Source organism: Buteo buteo, chromosome 2 (assembly GCF_964188355.1).
Source record: "Buteo buteo chromosome 2, bButBut1.hap1.1, whole genome shotgun sequence".
NCBI lineage: Eukaryota > Metazoa > Chordata > Aves > Accipitriformes > Accipitridae > Buteo > Buteo buteo.
In genome coordinates, this window is record NC_134172.1 from 4509336 (window position 1) to 4533477 (window position 24142).

General features: G+C 39.1%; 1 protein-coding gene across 1 annotated transcript in view; it reads left to right on the plus strand.

The window, feature by feature from the left end:
• Window positions 1-14500, plus strand: part of LOC142028586 (vasoactive intestinal polypeptide receptor 1-like) — a 29418-nt gene extending 14918 nt beyond the window's left edge. The window contains exons 5-13 of the mRNA XM_075022434.1: window positions 2293-2390; window positions 3899-4031; window positions 4453-4606; window positions 6530-6590; window positions 8115-8184; window positions 9065-9156; window positions 10160-10289; window positions 11608-11649; window positions 14312-14500. Coding sequence (XP_074878535.1) covers window positions 2293-2390; window positions 3899-4031; window positions 4453-4606; window positions 6530-6590; window positions 8115-8184; window positions 9065-9156; window positions 10160-10289; window positions 11608-11649; window positions 14312-14500 — 969 coding nt within the window. The remainder of the gene's footprint in view (window positions 1-2292; window positions 2391-3898; window positions 4032-4452; window positions 4607-6529; window positions 6591-8114; window positions 8185-9064; window positions 9157-10159; window positions 10290-11607; window positions 11650-14311) is intronic.
• Window positions 14501-24142: the final 9642 nt, after the last annotated feature.

The window sequence follows — 24142 nt, forward strand, 5'->3', positions numbered from 1 at the left end:
TTTTTATCTGATGATCATCATTGGTACTCAATGAGGCTCCAGCAGCATTTCTTTGCCCCCCACATCTTCATATGATTTAAATTTCCATGTTCCTCACCATTGTACTTGGCCCCAGGATAGGAATGCCTCACACTTCATTGGTGATGGCAGTGCCTCAGTGGTGAACTTTGTCTCGTGGCTGAAGGTTGTTGATTAACAGAGACATGCTCGCTGCCTCTGCCTTTGAGTTCTGACCTTTGCTAAATGGGATAGTTTTAGCAAGAGAGGATAGGGGTGTCTCCATCCCCTCATCTCCAGTCTGTATTGGGCGAGGCTCATATATCTTGCACAAATGCAAAATGGGGCACATCACTGACTCCTCCTATTGTGGTATTTTGATAGAAGCAATGGAGTCCCTCCAATCTGTGATAGAGAAGACTAACCCATATAGCTTGTTGTGAGTGTGGAGTCATGACTCAACAGTGGAAAAAGGTCATTTGTCCCAGGCCAAAGCACAACACAGAATGGTGACGAGGGCTGTCATCAGTAACACTGGCGTAAACCATTTGGTTGTCCAGGCAGGCAAGCTCAAGCACAGAAGTACTAGTTCAGGTATCAGAATCTTTAGGAAGTGTAGACACAATCGGCTTCAGCCATTTGGCTCCATGAGCTTGGAAATTGAAGCACAGCTGTAACAGGCAGTATAGATATCTGGAGCTCAATTCCCCACCTGTAAACTAAGGACATTTGTCCTTCTTTACACCGTGGGGAAGCTAGAAAGATAAATGCTTAAAAAACTTTTGGAAAGATGCTGGAAACCACGCAAACAGTCCAGAAGGGATGTAAGACTCATAAGGTGGCAAGAATTCTGGAGCACAGTTCTCCAGCCCTGGGGCTAGCTGCCAGGGCACGGCTCTCGCCCACAAAGCTGAAGTCTCTTACTCTCCAGGGTGGCTTTCTCCGAGCTGTTCTTGGCTTGTGTTAAACCAGGCATAATTTGTAGCTGTCCTAGGCTGAAATCAAGCAAGGGACTATATTTACATTTTAACATTATGGAAGATTTGAGGGCAGAGCTCATGTCTGTGCTGCGGTTGTGTTTAGTTTGTTATTCCAGTCAAACCCACAAGGTCTATAAAAGGAAGACGAGATCAGTAAGCTCTACTGCATTGTAAACATAGGCAAGTAAGTAAGAAGAATCCCATTTACATTCTAAGAGAACCACTCATTTTGTATTTTGTATCTGCACTGAGGACTTATGTTAGCTTCTGCATATAGTGGGGGGTTTTTAGCTGCCCTACAAAAATAGATAAAATGCATCGAAATACTTCATTGTTCAGTTGAAGAACCTATTTTCTAATTTTCACCTGTGTTTTGAAAAGACTGTATAAAAATTAGGACTATTTCAGAAACACCAGGATGATTCCTAGGTTGTCAGAGTTGCATGATTTATTTATGGATCTACTTAAAATTGCTAACTGTTTGTCTCAACCCAGAATTGTTGCCTTTTGGATAAACAGAGTTTGGATCAATTAGAGAACAAAATGTCCATTTGCATTTGCAAGGAGGAAATTTGTCCGGATTCAGAGAAATTAGTTTCTTGGGATTTTAAATAATTAGGTGATCTTGTAGTGAATCAGAATAAAATTTGCATGGATAAAGCAACATAAACGTGCTTCATTTTTCTTAGGACATAGGATGTTTAAATGCTAAACAAACAAACGAACTATAATTTACTGTGTTACCATATACGACAACTGAATGAACTCTTAGTCCAAAGAATTAAAGACTGTGAGGTTATTTTCTTGGCTTTAGCATTCTTGCCTCCAATATATGATGTGACACTTTCACAGTCTTTCATTTTCCTCACCTGTAAAATGCAAGTTTTATTTCTCTTTTAGCTATAGCTGTTGATGAAAACCAATACTTATTGAATCTGGCCCAGGTGTAAAGTGACAGATTCACAAATCACCCATCAGCAGGTTTCAGTGCCCTAGAGGCTTTATGTACATATAGGAGAAAATGTAGTTACTTAACAAAGGTAATATTTTCCTGTTGAGCATGCTGAAAGGGATGGACATTGCAGATGAGCCTGTGGGCTGTGAAACCTGTCCCGTGTAAGGTTAAGTAGGATTCAAAAGAAAAAAAAGGTGTGTTGCGATGGAGGAAAAAACCTGAAGGAGATCTTAAGCATGCAAAGCAGTGCATAGGTGATGGGTCTGACTAGTAAGGGAAAATGAATCTTAGCGGAATAAGCATACCAGCATGCATGCTGCATAACCACCAGCATTGCTCTGTGTTCTCTTTTTCTTATAGAAATCATATTACTCTGCATTTTGGCGTGTCTACACTGTTGGCTATGCAGCATCAGTGACTTCACTCATTACAGCTCTAATTGTCTTTGCTGCCTTCAGGTAAAAAAAAAAAGGTCTTTTTTTCAGGATGTCTTAAGACAGCCTCATCCTAATTCCTCTCAAATCTTCTGTGTTTTTGTTTTGTGGGATTTTTTATTATTATTTTCAAATCCTTCTCAGACATAACACCATTGATGGCAATGGGTCCTCTATTCATGTTGTAGCACTTCCCTGCAGATGTTAAAATAATCAAGCTGGTTGGGAAGTCCGTCTTAGCCTCTTTAATGACACCATACAGTGAAAATGCTCCAACTTGTTCACTATTAACATAAGATAACTATTCCTCCAGTGCATAGCAGGACATACTCTGTAGAATCTGAGTATCTTATGCCCCTGAACCAGCAGTAATTCTAAACTGTGGAAGACCATTGTTTCCATAATTGGGAGCTATAGAAAGAGATTTAAAGAAATTTAAATGTCATATTTGAAGACATTGGGTATTAGGAAATGGGTCCTGGTTTTGATTGGTTCCAATGCGCTTAGACAAAAGCCTTAAGCTTACTCTGTGGACAAGGATGCAGAGTATAGAAGCAGTTTCCTAACTGGAATGGATTGGCAATCTTAAAGGTCATATCACTTCGAGGATCCCAGAACCAAGTAGGGTGTCCAAATCTTGAAGGAGATTCCTTCAGCACAAGGTAAAATATGGACAGGCAATCTAGGGAAATAGAATCATAGAATCATTTAGGTTGGAAAAGGCCCTTAAGATCATCAAGTCCAACCACAAACCTAATACTGCCAAGTCCACCACTGAACCATGTCCCTAAGTGCCACGTCTACACGTCTTTTAAATACCTCCAGGGATGGTGACTCCACCACTTCCCTGGGCAGCCTGTTCCAATGCTTGACAACCCTTTCTGTGAAATTTTTTCCCTAATTTTCCAATCTAAACCTCCCCTGGTGCAACTTGAAGCCGTTTCCTCTTGTCCCACCACTTGTTACTTGGGAGAAGAGACCAGCACCCACCTCACTACAACCCCCTTTCAGGTAGTTGTAGAGAGGGATCAGGTCTCCCCTCAACCTCCTTTTCTCCAGATTAAACAATCCCAATTCCCTCAGCCGCTCCTCATAAAACGAATGCAGTCTGGGGTAAGGCAGCTACTTCTCTGGCAGCCATCCCACACGTGACCGACCCCCATTCAATACTCTCTTCTCTGGCCAGAAAGGGGCTGAAGAGCCTGTTGCAAACTTATTCAACAAAAAAAATGTTATTTAGAATAATTAAAAGACATTCTTGTAATACAGCCCCAGAGTCCCAGTGTTACTCTCTGCTTCTGACATCTCCTTTAAATGTGTGGTAATTCAAGGACAATTATACTAGCACTTTTATTAGCTTAAACAAATAAAAACTGCTCTGCTCCCTTATGTCTAGCTCCCTTTCAAATAGTGACAGATCATTCATTTGCTTTGGAAGGTGTCTGCGGTCATGTGTATTCCTGTTTGAGCTTTGATGAGACCATAAGAAATTTCTCTTGAAGAACAATTTTTATTTTCTCTTTCCATGTCAGAAAATTCCACTGTACACGGAATTACATCCATATGCACCTGTTTGTCTCGTTTATCCTGAGAGCAATTGCTGTTTTCACCAAAGATGCTGTTTTGTTTGCAGATGAAACTATGGACCACTGCCTACTGTCAACGGTACTAAACTTCCCCTCTCTCCTATCTTTGATTTAACATTTAATTCTTTACTGGAAGAGAATATGGAGATTTCTTAATCCCACTTCTCTTTAGTTTGCTAGAACTGAAATCTCTTAAAATAAACAATCCTACACAAACCCAGAGACCAAGTGCTATGGCTACATTCAGCTTTGATATATAAGGTACAGGTCTGTTGACTCTAAGGAAGCTGTAACAATTTCTATCACTAAAGGATTTCATCTATAAGAGAGGGCCAATGTTTCCCTTTCAAGAAACTGAAGTCAAGTCAGTTGAAATTATGGAATCCCAAACATACTGAAATCTTGTAATAATTTCTTCATTCTTGTGTGGTAACATTGAATTTTGCTTATACTTGTAGAGAAAACAGACCTAATAGTTTTCTCTTCCTCTGCACTTCCAGGTTGCTTGTAAGGCTGCTGTGGCATTCTTCCAGTTCAGTATTTTAGCCAATTTCTTCTGGCTTCTCATAGAAGGGATATACCTGCAAACACTGCTTTTGCTGACCTTTGTTTCAGACAAGCAGTATGTATGGTGGTTCATATTTACTGGCTGGGGTTAGTATTCTTTTCCTCTTTGTGTTAATTTGTATTTTCATTTACTTTCAGAACTAGAAAAAGTATTTGTTCTGAGATAAACAGTGCCTATCAAAGGTGCCACCTTTCTGATGAATGTTGCCCATTCATCCAGTACTACTACGTCGAAACCATTCCATTACACTATCTTTCTTCTTATCTTGTTAGATATTTATACCATTCAAAACTTTGAAGGAGAGGATAGGATGGATTACTAGAAGCACTACGATATGTCTACTTGAAAGACCGCAGCACTCATCTTCATGATTGGAAGTAATTTCATGCAACTACAGTCATTTAAAAGTTAGCCATCTAATCTAAACTGTCTCTCCAGGTTTCTCCTGCAGTCAGTAGAGTGAGGTATGCATGAAGTGGTGATTAATCCAGTCTTCAAGAAGATGAGTAATGTGGCTGGATAACATCCTGGAAACTTGTTACCTTCCTCCACTGACTAAAGAAGTTTGGGTGACTAACTTTAAGTTGACATTTTGCTTTTAGTAAGCAGAATTAGATAGATTAATCTTAAATCATGTGAGTTCAGGCCTAGGAATCAAACAATTTTATTTTTTTTTCCAGAGACCTTCTGGCTTTAAGGAATCTTTTGAGTTTTTACAGCAATTAAAATTATCTCTGATATTGTCAGAATATGTGCAAGTAATAGTTAAAATTTCTTTCACTGCAGAGAATTGTTTATTGTGACTCTCAGATATTCTGGTACCTCACCTTGGCTATTCTAAAATAGAGGCACCCAAACTGAGCAGTTACATTAACATTTTCTACTTTGGAGTAAAATCCAAATTATTCTGAAGTAAATAGTAATTTATCCTTCATCTTCAGATTCTCAGACTTTTTTTATGTAATTAAATTTAAAAGTTTGAATTTTATAAAGAGGATGTTGATTTGGAGCTATTCCAATTATGATTGCCTGAAACTAGATGCTTAGAGCTTGATTAATCACAGCTAGCTTGAGATAACAAAGGAAACACCTCAGTTAATAATGTAGTAATCCTCATCTCCTTCTATAATCAATGGAAACTGAGAGACATCTCGGAGCAACTCAGATCTTAGGTGATATGGATGTGAATATTTCTCTTCGTTAAGTAAAAAGAGAAACTGAACTGAATATAATCCCAGCTTAAAGGCCTTGAACAAAGGTCCAAAATTAGGAAGGACAACTTCTGGGCCTTACCTTCAGATCTCAAGTGATACTTAAAAAGTTATTACCTATATTTCTATAGATTTATCAGTGAATATGTCATCTTCTTCAGATTAGAGTCTTTTTTGTGGCAGCTTTCAAAGTCTTTGGAAACTCAATTCCACAGAAGGAGAGCAAAAGCAATTGCTAGTTTATATGCCTGCTTAAAAAAGGAAATAACTATTCAGTCATAAATGTAGAAGGATAGGCAGTGATAAAGTGAGGCTAGAAATCACCAGTTCCTGGATTTAGTTAAATTTTCATGGAATGCTTGTCAACTGATAGGTCTAGAGTGATTAGTAGAGACTTCTCAGGACAAAAACATGAACTCTTCCAGATAGTGTGCAAAGAGTTGTGTGCTAGCCACAATTCACAAGAGAAAAGACCTCTAGCTAAATAAGTGATTCCTCCAGCTTCACAAGTGCTCATAATTCAAATACAAACCTTCAAGTAATTCTTAGCTGTTATTTTTGAAAACACAGTTTCACAGCATCCCCTATTCTCCTTCGTTTTGATTTCATTCTCCTGCTTTTTTTTTTTCCCCTGCACTGCAAGTTAATTTCTTTCATAAAGTCATTTAATTTGTCTGACCCGTTGTTTGACCTTTAATGTATATCCAATCTGCTGCACTACGAACCTTCTTGGAATAAAGTTTCCATGGGACATGGTATTCAAAACAATTATATTGTGTTCTGTGTTGATTTGTCCAGGAGCTCCCACTGCTGTGATGTTTGCTTGGGTCCTCACAAGAATCCATCGACAAAATACTGGGTAAGTCAGAGCTTGGACAAGGAAGCCAAGGAAGTCCTATTTTGTATTGTATTTTGATTTTCTGGTGGGGAAAAAATAGATATAAAAAACAGAAAAGAAAAGAAAAAAAAATTGTTCCAAAGTTGTGCCTCTAATCTTTACACTTCATAAATAAGTAAGAAAACAGTTTTAAGTCTTCTGATTTTGATGTGCATATATGGGGTAGTAAAATCTGGAAAAATCATAGTAAGTATTGAAATTTCATTTAGTTTTCTAATGCCCAGTCCTTGAAAAAATTATATTTTAAGAAAATCACTGCTTCTGTATAAAACCAGCTCTAAATTACTACCCCTAATCTCTTCAAGTAAGTACTTCCCAAACAAACACGTTATGTCCTGATAAGTTGTTTCTTCTTTCATTTCTATTCAGTTCTTTGATTCTTTTTTTAGTTTAACTTTTTTACTTTTATCTTTTAATATGAGAGCCAGGTAGAAAGCAGATGGTTGTTGACTAAACAAGTAACAAGAGCTCTGACAAGTTCTCACAGGCTTAAAGAGAGGGCTGAAAAGTGTCTGAACTTCAGGTGCTCTTCCAGCAAAGTACCTACCTGCTCAGTTTACTTCTCTGATGTATGTTAGATGTCCACTTTAAGATGAGATTAACTGTGTCCTGCTATATTGATGTCCTTTGCAAAGAAAATGTAGTTGAATAGACCCCATGAAGACATCTACGCAGTCAGATGAATCTCATTGCAGATCCTCCATTCATTTGGTTGCTCTTCTAATTTAGATATAAACAAACTATAGTATCAGAACCGCTCATCCTTTACCTAATAGCCTAGTAAATGGGAAACCCAAGTTCTTCAGACACAGCTGGGATGAATTCACATTGCTAGCATTGCAAAGATACACCTTACGCTCAGATATGCTGGGGTAAACCATCATCTGTAAGCTTTATCGTTATGCAGCCAAATATTCCATGTCACAAAACTGGAAGGGAAAATACAGGAACAGGGAGCATGATATAACCTAACATGTATGGCACTTGGCTGGAGGGAGTTAAACTAGACTGTTACTGATGTTATTGGTACCTGAACAGCCTCAAAACAGGGACCAAAAGCCCATTCTGCTCTCTCCCTTCAAAGGTACCTTTACTAGGGCTTTAGAATTTTCTTGCCTATTTCCACATGACCCCAAAGCCATTACATCTGTGGATGCACAGTAGTTTAGTCTCTGATCTGTAGTCTGTAAAATAGTCATTTTTTTCAAAGGAAGAGCAGGAAAGAAGCCTGAAAATAGAAATGCGCATTTCTTGACTTTGCTTTGGTTCTTCAACCCTTGCCTCTTACTGAATAAACTTGCTTTATATTGGGCTGCACAGAAACTTTTAGAGAGATATCAGGGTACCAGTACTGGCAGGGGCCTTTAAGTAGTAACTTAAAACTTAGTGTCTATCACTTTCTTATTACGTGACAGAAATACTTTCATGTGTTGTGGAAAGCTCACACGGGACCGATAACATGACAGGTTTTGTTTGCTCTTTCAGATGTTGGGATGATGATGAAAATGGAGTGGTGTTATGGATCATCAAGGGCCCCATTCTGCTAACTGTATTAGTATGTTTTTTTCATTTTGTCTGGAGTATCTTTTGAAGTATGAAAGCTAAGTTAGTGTCACCTTTCAGTAAGCTGGGAGAAAAGCAATAGCATATGCTATGGTATTGAATTTCAAATAGCTGGAAATAATTGTGCAGCATGTGGTTTTGTTGTTGGTTTTGTTGGGTTCCTCCCCCCCACCAAACCACCCTAAATCACAACCTAAAGGGTAAATCCTATGTTTTCTAGAGTCATGCTAGGACATAATGGAATCATCTTGACACCTGCATTCCACACACCACAGTTGTGTCTGTATCTCTGTAAGATACAGAGATATCTTCCTTCTGAAGAAAGGCAATCCATACTGGCAATATTCTTAGATAATATGAAGCTGGTTTAATAAAAGAAATACATATAGATCATTTTATCTAGTATATTTTTAAAATGAGTTCTTAAGATGTAAACTTAAGACAAAAAAATCTCCCTTATGCACTCATTTATTCCAACTAAATTTAGGGAAGAAACAGTGTGTCATTTAGGTCTGTATCTGTTATAATCCCTGTCATAAACAATGAAGGGAACAGGGGGGGACTATTTAGATCATGTAAGACCTGCTAGGTGCTGACAACAACTACAAGGAGTTAATATCAAACATAAACCGATATTGAGATATGTAGGTTTATATTAATTCAACATAACTTTCAGCATATCTTTATGTATAACTATATATTGGTGGGAAAAATGAATACTATTTCTAATGCTATTGATTTGATCTGAGAGCAGATCTGCACTGGTTTATAGCAGTGCAATTCCTATGACTGGAGATTTTTAGTTAATTTGGATCAACTGAAGATACAATGTGATTTGCAGTAAGTTTACAGGTTTTGTCTTGTCTTTTCAGATTAACTTTATTATATTTATTAATGTGATCAGAATTTTAGTCCATAAATTGAAATCTCAAGAGGGAGGAGGGAGCCATTCAAGCCACTTTGTGTAAGTATTTCTGATCTCTTGATATTGACCCGTTCTAGCTGCTATATGAAAAGCTTTATGGGCAGTAGCACAAAATGTTCTACTCCTTACTAACAGAAAGAGAAATCCCTGGAAGAAATAACAATGTAAACTTTCCTTTTAATCCAAAATATCACATCCCTCTTTTTCTTCAGGGAGAGAAAGGTGGGGTGGATATGTTGGGGACAATAAGAAAAGTAAAATATAAAGTATTACAACTCCAAAAGGACCCAGGTTGAAAGTGTAAACACTAAATGTCAGGTGATTCATTCACTTTTCTCCCAGTCCTTTCCACACAAATGGCCACATAGAGAAAGATGCAGATAATTTCCTTTAAATTCTTAGCAGTAACATGATGCTAATGTTCTGGTAACTGAATCTAGTCCTTCCTGTTTACGATCCCCTTCACAATCAATAGGGATCTCAACAATGCAGTCAAAGGACTCTAGCGAGCTATTTAACTCATCCTAAGATACATAGGCATGAATGTTAGTTATGGCACAGGACGTAGCGTAAACCTGTGCCCTTCTGGAGTGAGCTGAAGGTCAAGCAGAATACCCTAGGATAGCACCAGAGGCTCTCACACCACTGTTTTAGCAGCTGAATCAAGTCCTGTGGACAGCGATGATTAGATCTCCACTGACAGTTTTGGAAGTTGAGACGCTTCTATGGGGGATACCGACATGGGATTGAGATCAGTCTCAGGAGAGTAGATGGGAGGACTTAGTTTGGTGCCCTTGTTTTCGCATGTATAGCAAGGAGAAGAAATTTAAATGTCAATCCAGAAAACCTTCGTGCTGATTTATTCATCTTTGTTCACCAGTTGTTGATGGGAGTGATGGAAAGTAATCTTTCCATAACTTCCTTGGATATAGTTGCCTCCATTACAGAGCTGTCCTCTATTAAAATTTATTCCAACACACAATTGCTGTCAGTAATTCCATCTTTCTAACAGTGCACTGTTCTTTAATTCTTGGTTTGCCAGGAGACTTGCTAAATCCACGTTACTCTTAATCCCCCTCTTTGGAGTGCACTACATTGTATTTGCGTTTTTCCCAGAAAGCACTGGTCTGGAAGCTCGCCTTTATATTGAGCTGGGCTTGGGTTCTTTTCAGGTAAGCTGGACAAAATGTTTATCAGTCCTAAGAGGTTTGATCTGAAACAGTCTCAGGAGTTTTATATTTTAGGTTGCTTTTTAGAGCAGGTGTTAATAATGTAGCTAAATTCAACGCACACTTTCCATCTTACTCTTTCACAAGCTCTTTCGGTTGTTGGTCCCCTTACCTTATATTTGAAATCTCACACTACTTTTGAGTTCTGACTCAGACTTCATATTAATAATCACCAATAAAATACAGTATCTACTTTTATTGAATAAGAATGACAGAGAGCCATGAAGACCAGTCTATGGATTAAGGTGAACTGATTGAAACTAATTCAACATATAATAAAGGTGATGATATCAGGAATGAAAAAATAAGGATAATATATAACACCCTGTTCTGCCCTTACCCTTTAGCAGTAGTGAGTCCAACATGTTAATACTTCTTTGTTTCTTTTATTTTGCTATACCACTGTTCAGAACAATATCTTGGATTTGAGAGGGCCAGGGCCTGGGTGTGGTACACATTCTAATATGTAGCTGAGGTTTTTTCCTTCCCCTTTCCCTTGCACCCCAGAACAGCTTGTCCACGTTGATATGTGTTGAAAATGATCCCTCTTCCATGCTTACCTCTCAACCATGGCCAGACTCTGGGAAAATACTTGCCGGCCCAAGCCAAAACTGTGTCATGGACCATGCTGACATTTTAACAACCTAGAGAAGCAAAGCCCAGTATTCGGGGCTGTGCTTTGTTCAGTTTACTAATACAGATACAGTCTGGCACTGTCCAGTGTTTGCCTGTGTTAGTACAGTCTGTGAAATGGCTTGGCTCCCGGCTGACTAATTCTCCCCCAAACAAGACCCGACTAGTTCTGGGTGAATATGAACCCAAAACCTTTCCCAGTAGGTTATTGGCTGAACACAGCCATCCTCTCGTGAGAGAAAGAAGAGAGTTTAGCAGTAAAGATGTAAAACAAGAACAGGTCTTCACCTGGTTTATCCACTACTGTAAATATAGACTAGAACAAGACAGAAGTCCCTACTACCTTATCTGAGGGAGAACTTGTTTGTAGGATACAGTAAACAGTAAGTTGGTCCTTAGTGTCTCCATACAAGGGCAAAATATAATGTCACCAGTCCATTAAGGAATTTAATCCCATTATGAAAACCCAATAAATAGTGACACATCATGTAAATTCCAATGGAACAATAGAAAATATGTATTTTTTTGCTGCCTTACTCAAATTTTGAATGAAACCTGGTGTCTTTCTCTGATTCTATGCTTTAAATCCTGATGGTTGTCTTTTTTCTCACTACCCTCCCTGTCCTAGGGTTTTCTTGTTGCTCTTCTATATTGCTTCTCAAATGCAGAGGTGAGTAGCAAGTACATAAGATTACCAAAACCTTTTAAACTCATGGGCTCCTCTTGTTTTTCTTTTTTTTTTTTTTTTTTCCTATTTCCAGAACAGATTTGTGCTTTGATCTGCTCCTGAAAGCATGAAATACCGGTATCTTTTTTTTCCCTTGGTACCTTTATTGATTTTATTTGTATTCATATAGTTCTGACAGAAGGACACAAAATAAGCTTTGAAGCAATGACCCTTTACAAATGGTTGGTGACTTTCCTGTCAGGGAACATTTTTCGTGCTTTATTTCTGATAGCTATCATGATGATGTCTCAATAGAAAGCTTGTAGCACTCCTTATTTTCTTTAGGTTTATTTTCTCCTAGTGGGTTTCTTCCCTTTTCCTTTCTCTTTCCCTTTCCTTTTCCCTTTCCTTTTGCTTTTCCCTTTCCCTTTCTTTTTCAATTTCCCTTTCCATTTCCCTTTTCCAGGGCATCCTGTACATTTTCAGTAGTTTTGTTCAAACACTTTCTTTCCTTTTTTTGTAACATTGTTAGAATTTGGATTAATTCCCTGTAGTACATTTTAGAGAGTCTATAGATTTAAAACCTAACTAAATTTGCTTGCACTTTTCCCAAAAGAGCAGAATGAATCAAAATCCATGAGAAAATGTAAAACCACATCTCATCCTTAGAAAAGTGTGTAGGTTAAATAAGAAGAATGGTGCCTCAGTCTCCCCATTAGCTTAGACTGGACACTTCTCATAGGGATGGCTAAATGTAGGTGAAATTAATTCTACCCAAGGATGTATAATGCCTAAAATACGTTTTTTACTTAGGAAAACAATCTGTAATGACCATTCTAGTGCTGTTCTGAGAGAGTGCCTTCAAGACTACCTGTAAATACAGAATACTCTACTTCCCACCTGCCTTCTGTCTGCATAGACTCCTTGCCAACGGCCTTTAAATAGCTTGCATATTGTATCTCACACCACACAAATCTAGTAGGTGTTAAAAAGGGACAGGCAGAGAGTGATCTCTGGCACCAAGATTAAGTGGTATGGGTTGGCTTGTGTCCGTACTGCTTAACGATAACTGCTTCTGGAGCAGATTGGCCGCTCATTAGAACTTGGCAGTGCATCTCTTATGGTTCCCTGCAATGATAAAAAATAATTATTATTTTTTCTGTGTGTGTGTGTTTCTTCATTTTTAAGTATCTGCAACAATGTGAGAGACTGTGTTGTTGCCAAGCAAGCTGGTATCTGTACGGGATGAAACTGAGGTCTGGTATTGCACACAAGAGTGTTGAAGGACCCTGAGCTTTCTGGGATAGTACTGGAGTACTGTGTTGGTGGGGGAAGCCCCTCTTTCATTTATTAGAGTCTTGAAACCTCCAGAGGCATGTTCTGTCCATACTTGAAGTTGTGAACAGGGGCTGGCATGTCTGTGTGGTTAACAGAGAGAATAAAGGCAGAATAGGGGCCACTTCAATGATAAATACTGCCAGTGATTTTCAGGGAGCCCTAATGTCCAAGATGTATTTCTGCATGTCCCACCCTCTTTTCTCTATGTTGCTGTAAAGACCATACCTAATAGATGATTAGGTAACAGAATTACTAGAGGAATTCCTCAGTTCAGCGAACTTAAATCACATTTGTCCATACATACATCCCCTGTAAGAACTAATAGTTTCGCTTAACAGTTTATTTCTGCATTTAATTTGGAGTGGGCTTGTGTTAATGGTGCTACAACTATAACACCGTCATAGATGTTCAGCACTAATGACAGCTACAGAAGATGGCAGCTGCGTGGTTAGAAGCATTTGACATATCTTCTTAGTTTAGGATGGCATTTATACATCAGTTTGTAGGCATTCAGGAGACCCACCCCCTTTGCAGGAGAAGCAGGTAGAGATGAAGCTGAATGGGAACAGAAGTAACAGGGTGCAGCAAGGAATTAATCCACAGGAGCAAATTGCTCATGTGAACATGGACAACGACTGGGTGTGTCCTGCACCTACTTACACTCCTTCTGCTACAACTTTGAGTGTGAGCTGCGTTCTGTAGGGCAACAGAACCTACTTTCCCCTCGTCCCCTCACCCTGGTACCAGTATTGTCAACAGCAGGCTGTGGACCTCCAGGGTTGTTCAACCTACCTGTTAGTTTTGTGCCAGATGGTAAAAAAAAATCAGTTTTGCCTGTGCTTATGAGGATCCCCAAGACCTCTCTCAAATCTAATAGGTATTAAAGTTGATTCAGTATCTTTCCAAGTCAGTAAGGGATCTTTAAGAGGGATTTCAAACTGGATAAACTGAAAGCCTGGAGAAGGGCCATTATTGCACATAGCAGGTCACAACAAGGAGGCACGGAAGATTCAGTATGAGGAAAAATAGAAATTTTACAAAAAGGTAGAAATAGTTATGAAGCAAACCTACAACAATAAACAAAGAAACTGCAGGCAAAAACTTCCTGTCATCCTCTGAATTTTGGAAATTAAATGTTTATTTTCAAAAGTGAAGAGGGATGTGGTTTAAGTTCTTCTAAAAATGTGTTAAAGCTTAATCCTGACTGATTTGGGTGCCTTTGTGCATCTGGGCTAAGTAGTTAGGCAGATATTTTGGCATATTTTACGTTCAATGTCCACTAAGTCTTCATTTTCTGATGCTTTGTTTTTAAATTGCTTTTCTATAGGTTCAAAGTGAACTGAAGAAACAACTGTGCAAATGGCAGTATCAAGAATACCTGAACTTCATACACAAACACGGGACTTTGTCCAGAGAAAACAGTCCAGTCAACTATGTCACTCAGTTATCACTGCTTGAAAAAATCAGTCCAAAAAGGAAAATATCTGTGTGCCAGAATGGTGTAACTTCTGTCTGAGCTTTCCTAGCAGGATGAGTTGCTGTGACATAGTAACATACTACCTAACAGACGGCCAGGTCGGATCCTTTATGGCTTTCCATACTGTCTAGAGCTTTCTGGGAATTTCTTGTCCTGAATGTGAGCTGCTTTTCTCACCTGGTACAGATCAGTACCACAACCCTGGTTCTCTCTCCTTAGGCATATAAAATCCACTTGTTCCGTTGTGAAAAGCCAGACCTTGAGCTAGTGTGAATCAACAGGTTAGGACCCCTCAAAAAGGAACTACATTAACTCTTCCCAGGGCCAGCATGTTTGTCGTGTCTTTGTTAGTGTTTCCCAAAATTTCCAGTTTTCAAGAGCACTATTCCTAATCTTCACTTCAAACAGTTACGTGGTAGAGAAGGTTTGCTGTAATGATTAGTAATGTTTACTAGTCATTTTGAGACAACTTGAGCCAACTTAATGGGAATTATACACAGAAACTTGCTAAGCACCTACCTATGGAGCAGCAACACCCTTTAAAAGGAATCTCAAGCTGTCTCAAGAGTGACACGAAAAAAGAATGAGTTACATTATCTGTTTGGGTTTTTTCTTCCATGCCTATTGAACAGGGAGATTAAATTAGGCCAGAGCACCCCAAGCACTTTCTTGTCCATGGAAAAACACGGGGTAGCTGAACATTAGGCAGATTATGTGTGTATTAAGGAAAAACCTAGAGCAAACCCAATGCAGTATGCCAGCTGGGGTACCTTGAGCTCAGAATAACTTACAGACCTAGAATTACTGTCCAGATGCTGGTCCTTGTATATTTGGAACAGACCTTCTGCCACCATAACCTTGAAGATTGGCTGGATCCATCAGTGAAATACACAATTAAATTGTGCTTTTTGGGGGACCTTCCTTTGAGAACTAGTCTGCTGTGATTGCATGATTATCTCAGTCCTGCCCATCATTTCTCAGCTCACTATCACTCCACTCAATGATGTTTCTGAGGTCAGAATTACCAACAGAGCAGTGTGGTCTAGTGAAGCAAAGTATAGTCTAGCAAAACAGAGCGAACCAACGTTGTGCTTGCATCACTACTTTGGGTGGCCTTCCTCTTTCTTCAGGACTGAGTTGGACTCTACCTCAAACTCTCCAAAAGTAAAGAAAGGGCACACAAGGTACACTAGAAATAGCTATGGTTCCCTTAAAGATAGGACCATTCCCAGGAGAACCTGCATTCAGACTTGGAAGCATTGCTAGAGACCATGACCATTCAAGTACATGCTGGCTTTCTGTGAACTGCAATATTGGCTTAGCTTTAAAAAGTAGTGCTCCAGTCCCTCATTTTGCTCTACTCTTGGTTAAATTATGTAGGCCAGGAGACATTTGACTTGGTGGAAACCTCTTTGTTGATTTTAGGTGCTTCATCTCTAGTTCCATTATTAAAGCAGAGATTAATTGTTCAGATTTCCATAAATAAGATTCAGATCAGTCCTTTATTAATTAGGCTTTTAACACACCTGTTCCAATGAATCAGATGTCCTCTGTAAGGTGTCATTTTGTCTATTCTGACCCCCTTATCACTCTTCCTTGTAAAAATAACCTTTGCTGCTGTTGTTTAAGTTTGTTGCCTAGAATAGTGATATGAACACATTTGTATGATGTACATCTATAAAATGCAAGTGATAATTACAGCTGTTGTGAGTTTTTAATTATGTCAGTTTGGATATTTCATTTGAGACTTTATAAAAAAGGGACAGTCTTACAATTGTGTTTACTATGGATACAGTTTTGAAGATAATGAATATGTACAATTTCGACCTTTTCATCCAAGAAAAGATTTACATTACATGATCCTGTAGCCTGAGTTAATGCCCCACTCCTCTTCCAAGACACCATCACTAAGACGTAGGTCTGTGGTACCATGCTGCTTTGATTTTTGAGAGAAGACTGTTAGTTCAGGTTTCTGACTACTTCTTAATGTTTTCTTGAGGAAACAGTTGTGGCAAACATTACTAAGTTGTCTGTATGAAGGAATTGACCCATATCTCTTCATCTACCTTTGGGGAGGAACAAAGTTGGAGTGAATTATGCTTCTGCTTTTGGCTGACCTGGGAACACTTCTTTTGAAAAAAACCTGGCCTGAGGATTTATGTTATGGAAATTCCTTCTCCCAGTACAATCTGTGCTTTACTTTCTCTCCCACCTAACTTCATCGTTTATTTGGTGCATGTATCAGCCACCTTGTGTCACGCAGCAATTCTCCCTTCCCAGCTGAGCTCCCAGGATGGCCTGCATTTCACTTTAAGACCACCCATCTCACTGTATGTCCTCTTCCTTTATTACTGGGAAGCTTCCTCACTGGTTCAAGGATCCAGAGGAAGGAGAAATGATGGCAAAGAAAGGTGATAGGTCCCCGTGCACCAGGAAGGACCTTTCCATCAGTCATTCAGTGCTCAGTCTCCTCATAAAAATTCAACAGCTCTAGCAACCCCTCCATTCCTACCAGACACTACAACCTGGTTTGTACCCATATACCAGCAACCAATAATATTTCAGCCCCAAAAGACCTGTGGATCAAGGCTCAGCACCACAGAGGCTATTAGTCGCAATGGAGAGTGTGTTGCATTTGTGCTGGCAGTATTAGCACATAGTTGTGTTTGATACTGATGCAGCGTGCTAAAGACCTTCCCCATGTAACTTCACTGACTGATGGTGAAAGAAGAGTGTGCATGGCCCACTAATGGCAAAAATTTCATGTCTTGTTGGTCCAGGACTGACTTTGCTTAGCAGAATCCAGGGACTCCTTCCCATGAGGAAGGCAGATAACCCATTTAGCCCCCCAAAACTCCATCCTGCTGCTTCAGGAAGAAATAAGCTACCCTGTAATTTCACAGACAAAAAGTTCTCTTTGGTGCAATTTTATATCAGAACAGACTTATACAAAATGATAATACATTTATTGTGTCATCTACAGCAGTATACATGTTAAAAACAATTTCTCAAAACACAAAAAGGGTTAGAAAGCAGCAATTGATATCTGTGTTTCCACCTCATAACAAAGCTGAATAACCCCAGATCCCAATACCAATTAAATCAATTTTGACCAAAAAAGGTCAGTGTTAGACCCAACAGGCCAGTAAGTTTGTACCTTGACACAGTCAAAAGCCAAAATACAGCTTTCCATCCAATAACTTGGTACTTCTCTTCTCAGAGCTATAGCATGGTGCATTGCCACTAAATTGACAAGAAGGGAAAGAGAATGAATACACCAAATATTTGTTTTTACAAATTATACCAGTACACAAAGGCCTCTTGAGACTTCTCTGCAAGCACAAAGTCCATTGGAAAAGGCATATCCAGAAGCCTAAGTCATTGCAGACACTGAAGAGTGTCATATCACACAGTGTCATATCACACAGTAATACTTTACATGGATGAATTCCCCAAAAGAAAGCCAATGGGAAATTGCAATTTTAATCATAAGAAGGTGAAAGACCATGAGGTTCAAAACATTGTTCAAGCTCTGCTGGTGTGTTTTCATACACAAAGTACAATGTGTATTTAGCTGAACTTAGCTCTTTAGTACAGATATTCACGGAGCTTAACATCAGAGCATCATTAACTACTACCGCACACTCCATATCTTCCTACCATTACTCTTAAATGCAATTCTGAACTGGTTGCATGTGCCTGACTGCTAAAAGCAGAGGGTAAAATCCTAACTGTTTTTCACTGCATGTACACTATATACCATGATTTCTTTCTGGACACAAAAGTGCTGGTCATGTAGACACAATATGACAGAGAGAACAAGACCTCCCCCAAATCTGGTTGGTAATTACCCAACAGAAGCCACCTCCAAGCTTTTCAAGACCATTATTTCTCAGCATGCATGAAACAGAACAATAGTGATGGGGCAAAGTTGCCATGGGAAAAGTCATCTACATGTAGACTTCCACAGTGTCAACATCTGTCTCTGATCTGGTCAGCTAGACTTTCTAGTGGAAAGAAACAGATACTTGCAAAATATGAATCATCTGACCCTTGAGTAGACATCAAAAATGTGTTTGATCCTTGTACTCTAAAATTGCTTTTTTCTCTCTTGTGACTACAAAGGCAAAGTGGAGAAACTAGATCAAAGGAAGACATCTTCAAAATTGATGTCTAAAGTTAAGTGATGTGGATATCTCCTTAGCTGTCTGCTTATTGGCACAGGATCTTTTCCAGGACTTTGCCTGTGAGCCAGAGTGCCTAAAGCTGAAAGTACCGGATATTGAAAGGGACACATATTTAACATAGCCCTTGATATTTAACTCTCTAAGAAAGAAAATCAGGTAGAACCAGATAGTTGGTTGTATCTTTGCATTATGTACATTTCTATAGTTGTAGACTCAGGAGTCCAACAGACGCTGCCTTCACATAGCTATCAAAGTCTAGCTGTCAGAGTTTGGAGCTGAATCCTACCAGTAAGTTTATCTCCGTTTCCTAGATATCCACACAGAGCTCATAGATATGACGTAGGAACTATAGGAGACACTAATCTTGTCTGACAGCTGGAGGCCAAGCAGGATCCCACGGGGTGTCCCATATATCCTGCTCTATCTGTTCTTACTACCTTGTCTTGCTTCCCTTTAGACCTTCCACGCTATAATAGCTCTGCTGAGGTCATATTTATTGCCCTGCAGTGTCATGCAGCAGATGTTTTTAAGCACCCTATGTTCCTCTGGAAGCCTTGCCCACATGAGAAAATCTCTGAACAAAAGTCTTAAAATGAAATCACATAATCAAACCCAGGAGGAAAAGCTTAATTTGTTGAATTTTCAAGGTACATCCACTGAACATGAAAAATACGAGGATTGCCTTTGGCATTTGGATCCTGTACTTTGCCATGTAAGAAGGCTTCATAGAACTTCATGGCAGCTCTGAAATCACAGCTTGCATGTTTCTGTTGATGTTGAGGACATGGAGGAGTAAGTGAAGTAGCTTCAACCAGGGTGCAGCATCTGTTCTACCTGTACCTTCTCAAACCAAATCACTCACTGTGAAAAGGCTACAAAGAAACCTGGCTACACTGATTTTTCAGCCTGGCTCTTCTGTAATATTGGGATATAGATACTCCTGATTATAGCTGGTTAACAGTGGTCATGCTTTCCTCGCTATCTCCTCTCTATCATTATTTGTCAAAGTCGATGTTGGATGGGAGGCATTGAGAGGTTCATCAAAGACTGGATGACGCTGTGTGCAAAAAGCTGAAAAAACACTCATCTAGATTGTCCTGAGAAAATAGCTTGCAGTAACACATCCTTAGCTGTTTGCAGCTGTACTTTTCAACCTTTTTTTTAATCTGTGGGAGCCTTCACATAATCACAGGTAAGACAAAAGACCTTCAGGAGCCTTACAAGCATATATTGCTATATGCAAAGAATGAATTTATTTTACTTAATCATATTCCATGGACACTTCAGAAATAGTCTATGGGCTCTGAAGTCTCCACAGACCACAGGTTGAAAACTTCTGCCATAAGCAATTGTTTCTAAAACACTATTGAAAAATAATTTCAAATAACAAGGCAAATAAAGCCAATTAAATGAATGGGTTTTTGCATTTCTTTTATTGCCACTGTTTACTAAAGTTACTCACATAGTTTTCGTACTATACCCTCTGAAATTTTAATATCTAATTTCTGGCAGGGCTGGGCTGGAAAGATAATGTGAAGTTAGGTATCTGCATGGTTCACAGGAGAGATTCAGGAGGGATTTAGTAGCCGTGTCAGACACGTGAGCACTGAAACCTCACAAGCTGACACAGCCAGTATATTTTTGCCTATTTGAATGTTGTTTTCCTGCAGTATGTTGAGTGAATGAGTGTCCTATCCCTTTGAATGGAAACAGCAGCAATACAGCTTGTCTTGCAAGATTATAACTGAAACCAGAAAAGGAGAAGATTGGGTTCATTTCTGCCTTTAGATCTGACTGAATGAAAGCTGCTCAAAACCCAAATCTTGTTTATATGCTTTCAAGAACTAGAAAAAGTTCTCCTAGTTTTATTGTTACTTATTTTTTCAGGGTGCTTGGCATGCTGCTTCTAGTTAATTTTCCTGCTGTTCTCAATGGATTTGCATATGTCTGTATTTGCTTCTTTGCACTGTTTTTGCTGCCCGTATTGAGATTACAGCTGAAACAAATGCAGCTTAATAGCATGATTATTTTTAGGCTTATCTTTCAGCTGCATGATCAAAGATAAACTGTAGACTTTATCTGAAATAAATCTGTTCATATTTCAGGAAGGGAGAAAGGAACTGGAGGCAAGATTAATATGACAATGAGCACAAATGAGCCAGGAGTTATTTTAATTTGGAATTCAGAAAAAGGTTTCTAACTGCCAGAAAAATGAAGTTTTACAATAACTTCCCAGTGGGAAGAGAACGTGAGAAAAAGAAAAGCCTACTGGATCTTAAAAGGGGAGTTGATCAGTTTAGGAGTGGGGGTAATATGCTGTGAAAATAATGACAATTACAGAGTTTCCTTCAGATTAAGTGTCCTTATGGCACTGTACTGCTCTGGAACACCTGAGGATGAGAGACCAACAGCCCTAACTCTGCTAAATATGTTTTGTTCTTGATCATTTTGCCTTTCACTATTTTTAGTTACTGATTTCTTTTGTCCATGAGATTTATGAGAAAAAACTGAATCTCTGAGCTAACCAGAGGTCTTGCATAGCCCTTCATATGCAAGCGCAGAAGCTATCATGCTATGCAGAAACAGAATTTCATCCATCATTGATATGACAATACTGTGGAAAGCCACAATTATACAAAATGACATGGACAATGTAAATTATGGCAACTAATCCTTTCGTCACTGCTGAAGAGGATCGGATTCTCCCAGGTCAGGTTTTGAGCAGGAGTCTAACAAACTCTACTTTGTGTCCAGTTCTGGTCCTCACAATTCAAGAAAGATGTGGCCCCACTGGAGAGGGTCAAAAGGAGGGCCAAGAAGATGATAAAAGGGATGGACAACCTGCTTGATGAGGAAAAATGGAAGGAGTTAGGTCTTTTCTCCCTGAAGAAGAGAAGGCTCAGGGGGGACTTCATCACAGTATTCTAGTACTAAAAGGGTGGCTACAAAGAGGATGGAGGCTGTCTCTTCACAAGCACCCACATGGAGAAGACAAAGGGAACAGGTACAGGTTGCACCAGGAGAGGTTTTATCTTGACATAAGAAAGAAATTTTTTACAGTGAGAACAATCATTCACGGGAACAACCTCCCCAGGGATGTGGCGGAGTCCTCATCATTGGAGGATTTCAAGATGCAATTGGACAGGGTGGTAAATAATCTCATCTAGGCTCCCTTCCTCATGAAAGGTTGGACCAGATGGGTGTCCAAGGTCCCTTCCAACCTGGGCTGTTGATTCTATGATACTATGAAGAGCTCTGCATTCCCTTCTGGAGGGTATCTCACACTTGCCATTAACGACTGAGAGAGTCTAGGAAGAGTCATCTTTGCAAATAGAATCTCAAATTATCAGCACAGCCAGTTCCCGCTCACTTCTGGTTGTTATTTAGCCTTGTAGTTGCAAGACACAGCTCTTTAGCTGCAAAGATGGACAGCTGCTGCAAAGGAGGAGCTAGACACCAAATACAGTGTCTGAATTTAACTTCCAAACTGCACCTTTTTGGCATTTCTCTCTGGACTCACCTGCCTTCATCTCTCTCCCTTCTCCTACCACCCCATTTTAACACTGGGTTTTCAAATACAAATGCTTAAATGAGGCAGAGGAACTTGGGTATTTTTCCTCTATGAAGTAAAAACTCCCCAAACTAAGCACTTAAGTTTCATTACCTGGAGTCTGAGTTCCAGATATATGAAATGTAGGTGAAGGTAAAAGGAGGTGAGGTCATCATGCAACAATGAAACAAGTCTTGTCCTTTGACATACAGGTTGTAGTTCTCATTTTGGGATGTTAATTGTCCTGTATACCAGCACTCCACATCAAAAAGTCAGTAATCAAACAGTGGTTAGATACAGTAAATAGTCACAAAAGCTGCAGCACAGAAACTTTTTGTACATTTACAAAAGCAAAATAAGAAAATTAGACAAGAAATACATTACGGACATGGTAGAAAAAATGGCTCAAGGAGCACTGCACACTTGTTTTTCTTTTAATTATGTATTGTTTTCAATAACATAGCCTTTCTAGCTCCAAAATATATTTCACAGTGAAAAATCAAACAAAGCACTGTTACATTCAATCGATATTTACACACACTTAGAAGCAAACCACCTCTTGGTTTCTTCCATCCTGAAACAAATAGAAATGATAGCCACTATCAATGGTGGCCATGCATGTCCAGCATCTTCAGCTTACATTCAACATAAAGATTTCTTGAGAGCTAATTTGTGCGATGGCATCAGTGTCTAATTTAGGTAAAAAATAGACACCTGAAGTATGATCTTTCCAGTAACACTGAGAAAGTTTGAGTGACTAAGGAAAGCCACATTTGCAAGTGCATCAACTCCGCCAATAAAAAAATCATAATAGAAGGGGGTTGCTTGTATAATATATTGTATATTAAATATGCCAAGAGATACCATTTCTTCTAGTAAATTCAGTGCTGGTGAAAGGTACTAAAGACTTCAATTTGCCCACTGAACAAGAAACACAGAGCCTGCAACAGCAGAAATTTCCCCTCCACTGCCCTCCAACTTGTCTTGCTCCTGAGCATTGGCTCCAGGAATTTAAGAGGCAAGTCCAAATTCTCATGACTATTCAGTCCTTGGCCTCTCTTGCTGAGACCGGCAGAAAATAATAGTAATAGTAATGTGCTGAGGCCAAATCCCAAGCCAAAGTGAAGTGGCTTTTTTGTAATGATAACAGTTTTCTGTACTGATTTTAATTTAGCTGAGGACCTGGTCTCCAGTGTGCATGATTGGAGGGTGGTTTTGGTGATGTGGACATTTGCCCACGAGGCACTGGACTGAGATCCACCAACTCAAATTGCAGAGCACTGTAGGACAGCCAGGAAAACAACAGAATCCAAAAGTAAGCTCAGAAAAAGCCTCAACAACAACAACCAAAATAGAAACAAAAAATAAATAAAAAAAAAAAGATCCAAACGCCTTCTTGCTCTGGACTGAAACATGGCAAAAAGTCACCAGCTAGAGGCAGTTATTCAACACCTTTTCCTCAAAAGTTCTAATTTATTAGTTAGTGCTTGAAAATTGGCTACTAGCCATTCATGCGAATTATATTTTTTTGTTTTTTTTAAGTAATGCACTTACAGTATTGTCAATACAATACCTTGTGAAAGCCCATACTACAGAAAATACAAAACTAAATGTTATCTATTCATCTAACATTAGATAGTCTCATTTAAAAAATGTCTAAGTAGGCATTTACCTGATAGATCCGACTTTCCCCATCTCCCCTGTCTTTCTGGACTGCAAAGTGCATGGTTCCTTGGGAAACTTTCTAAAATAGCTTTTAGCAGCAACTAATGAGAGAGGAAGCTGCAATCTATCAGTTAAAAATACTTCAGTGACTTTTGCAGAGAGTCTGGTAGGGGGGGGACAAATTCTGCTCTCAGAGCAGCAAACCAGTGCTGAAGACTTAAAAAAAAAGATGTCTGGATCATTTAACTCCCACTTAAGATACTAGAGTATAAAGTAAGT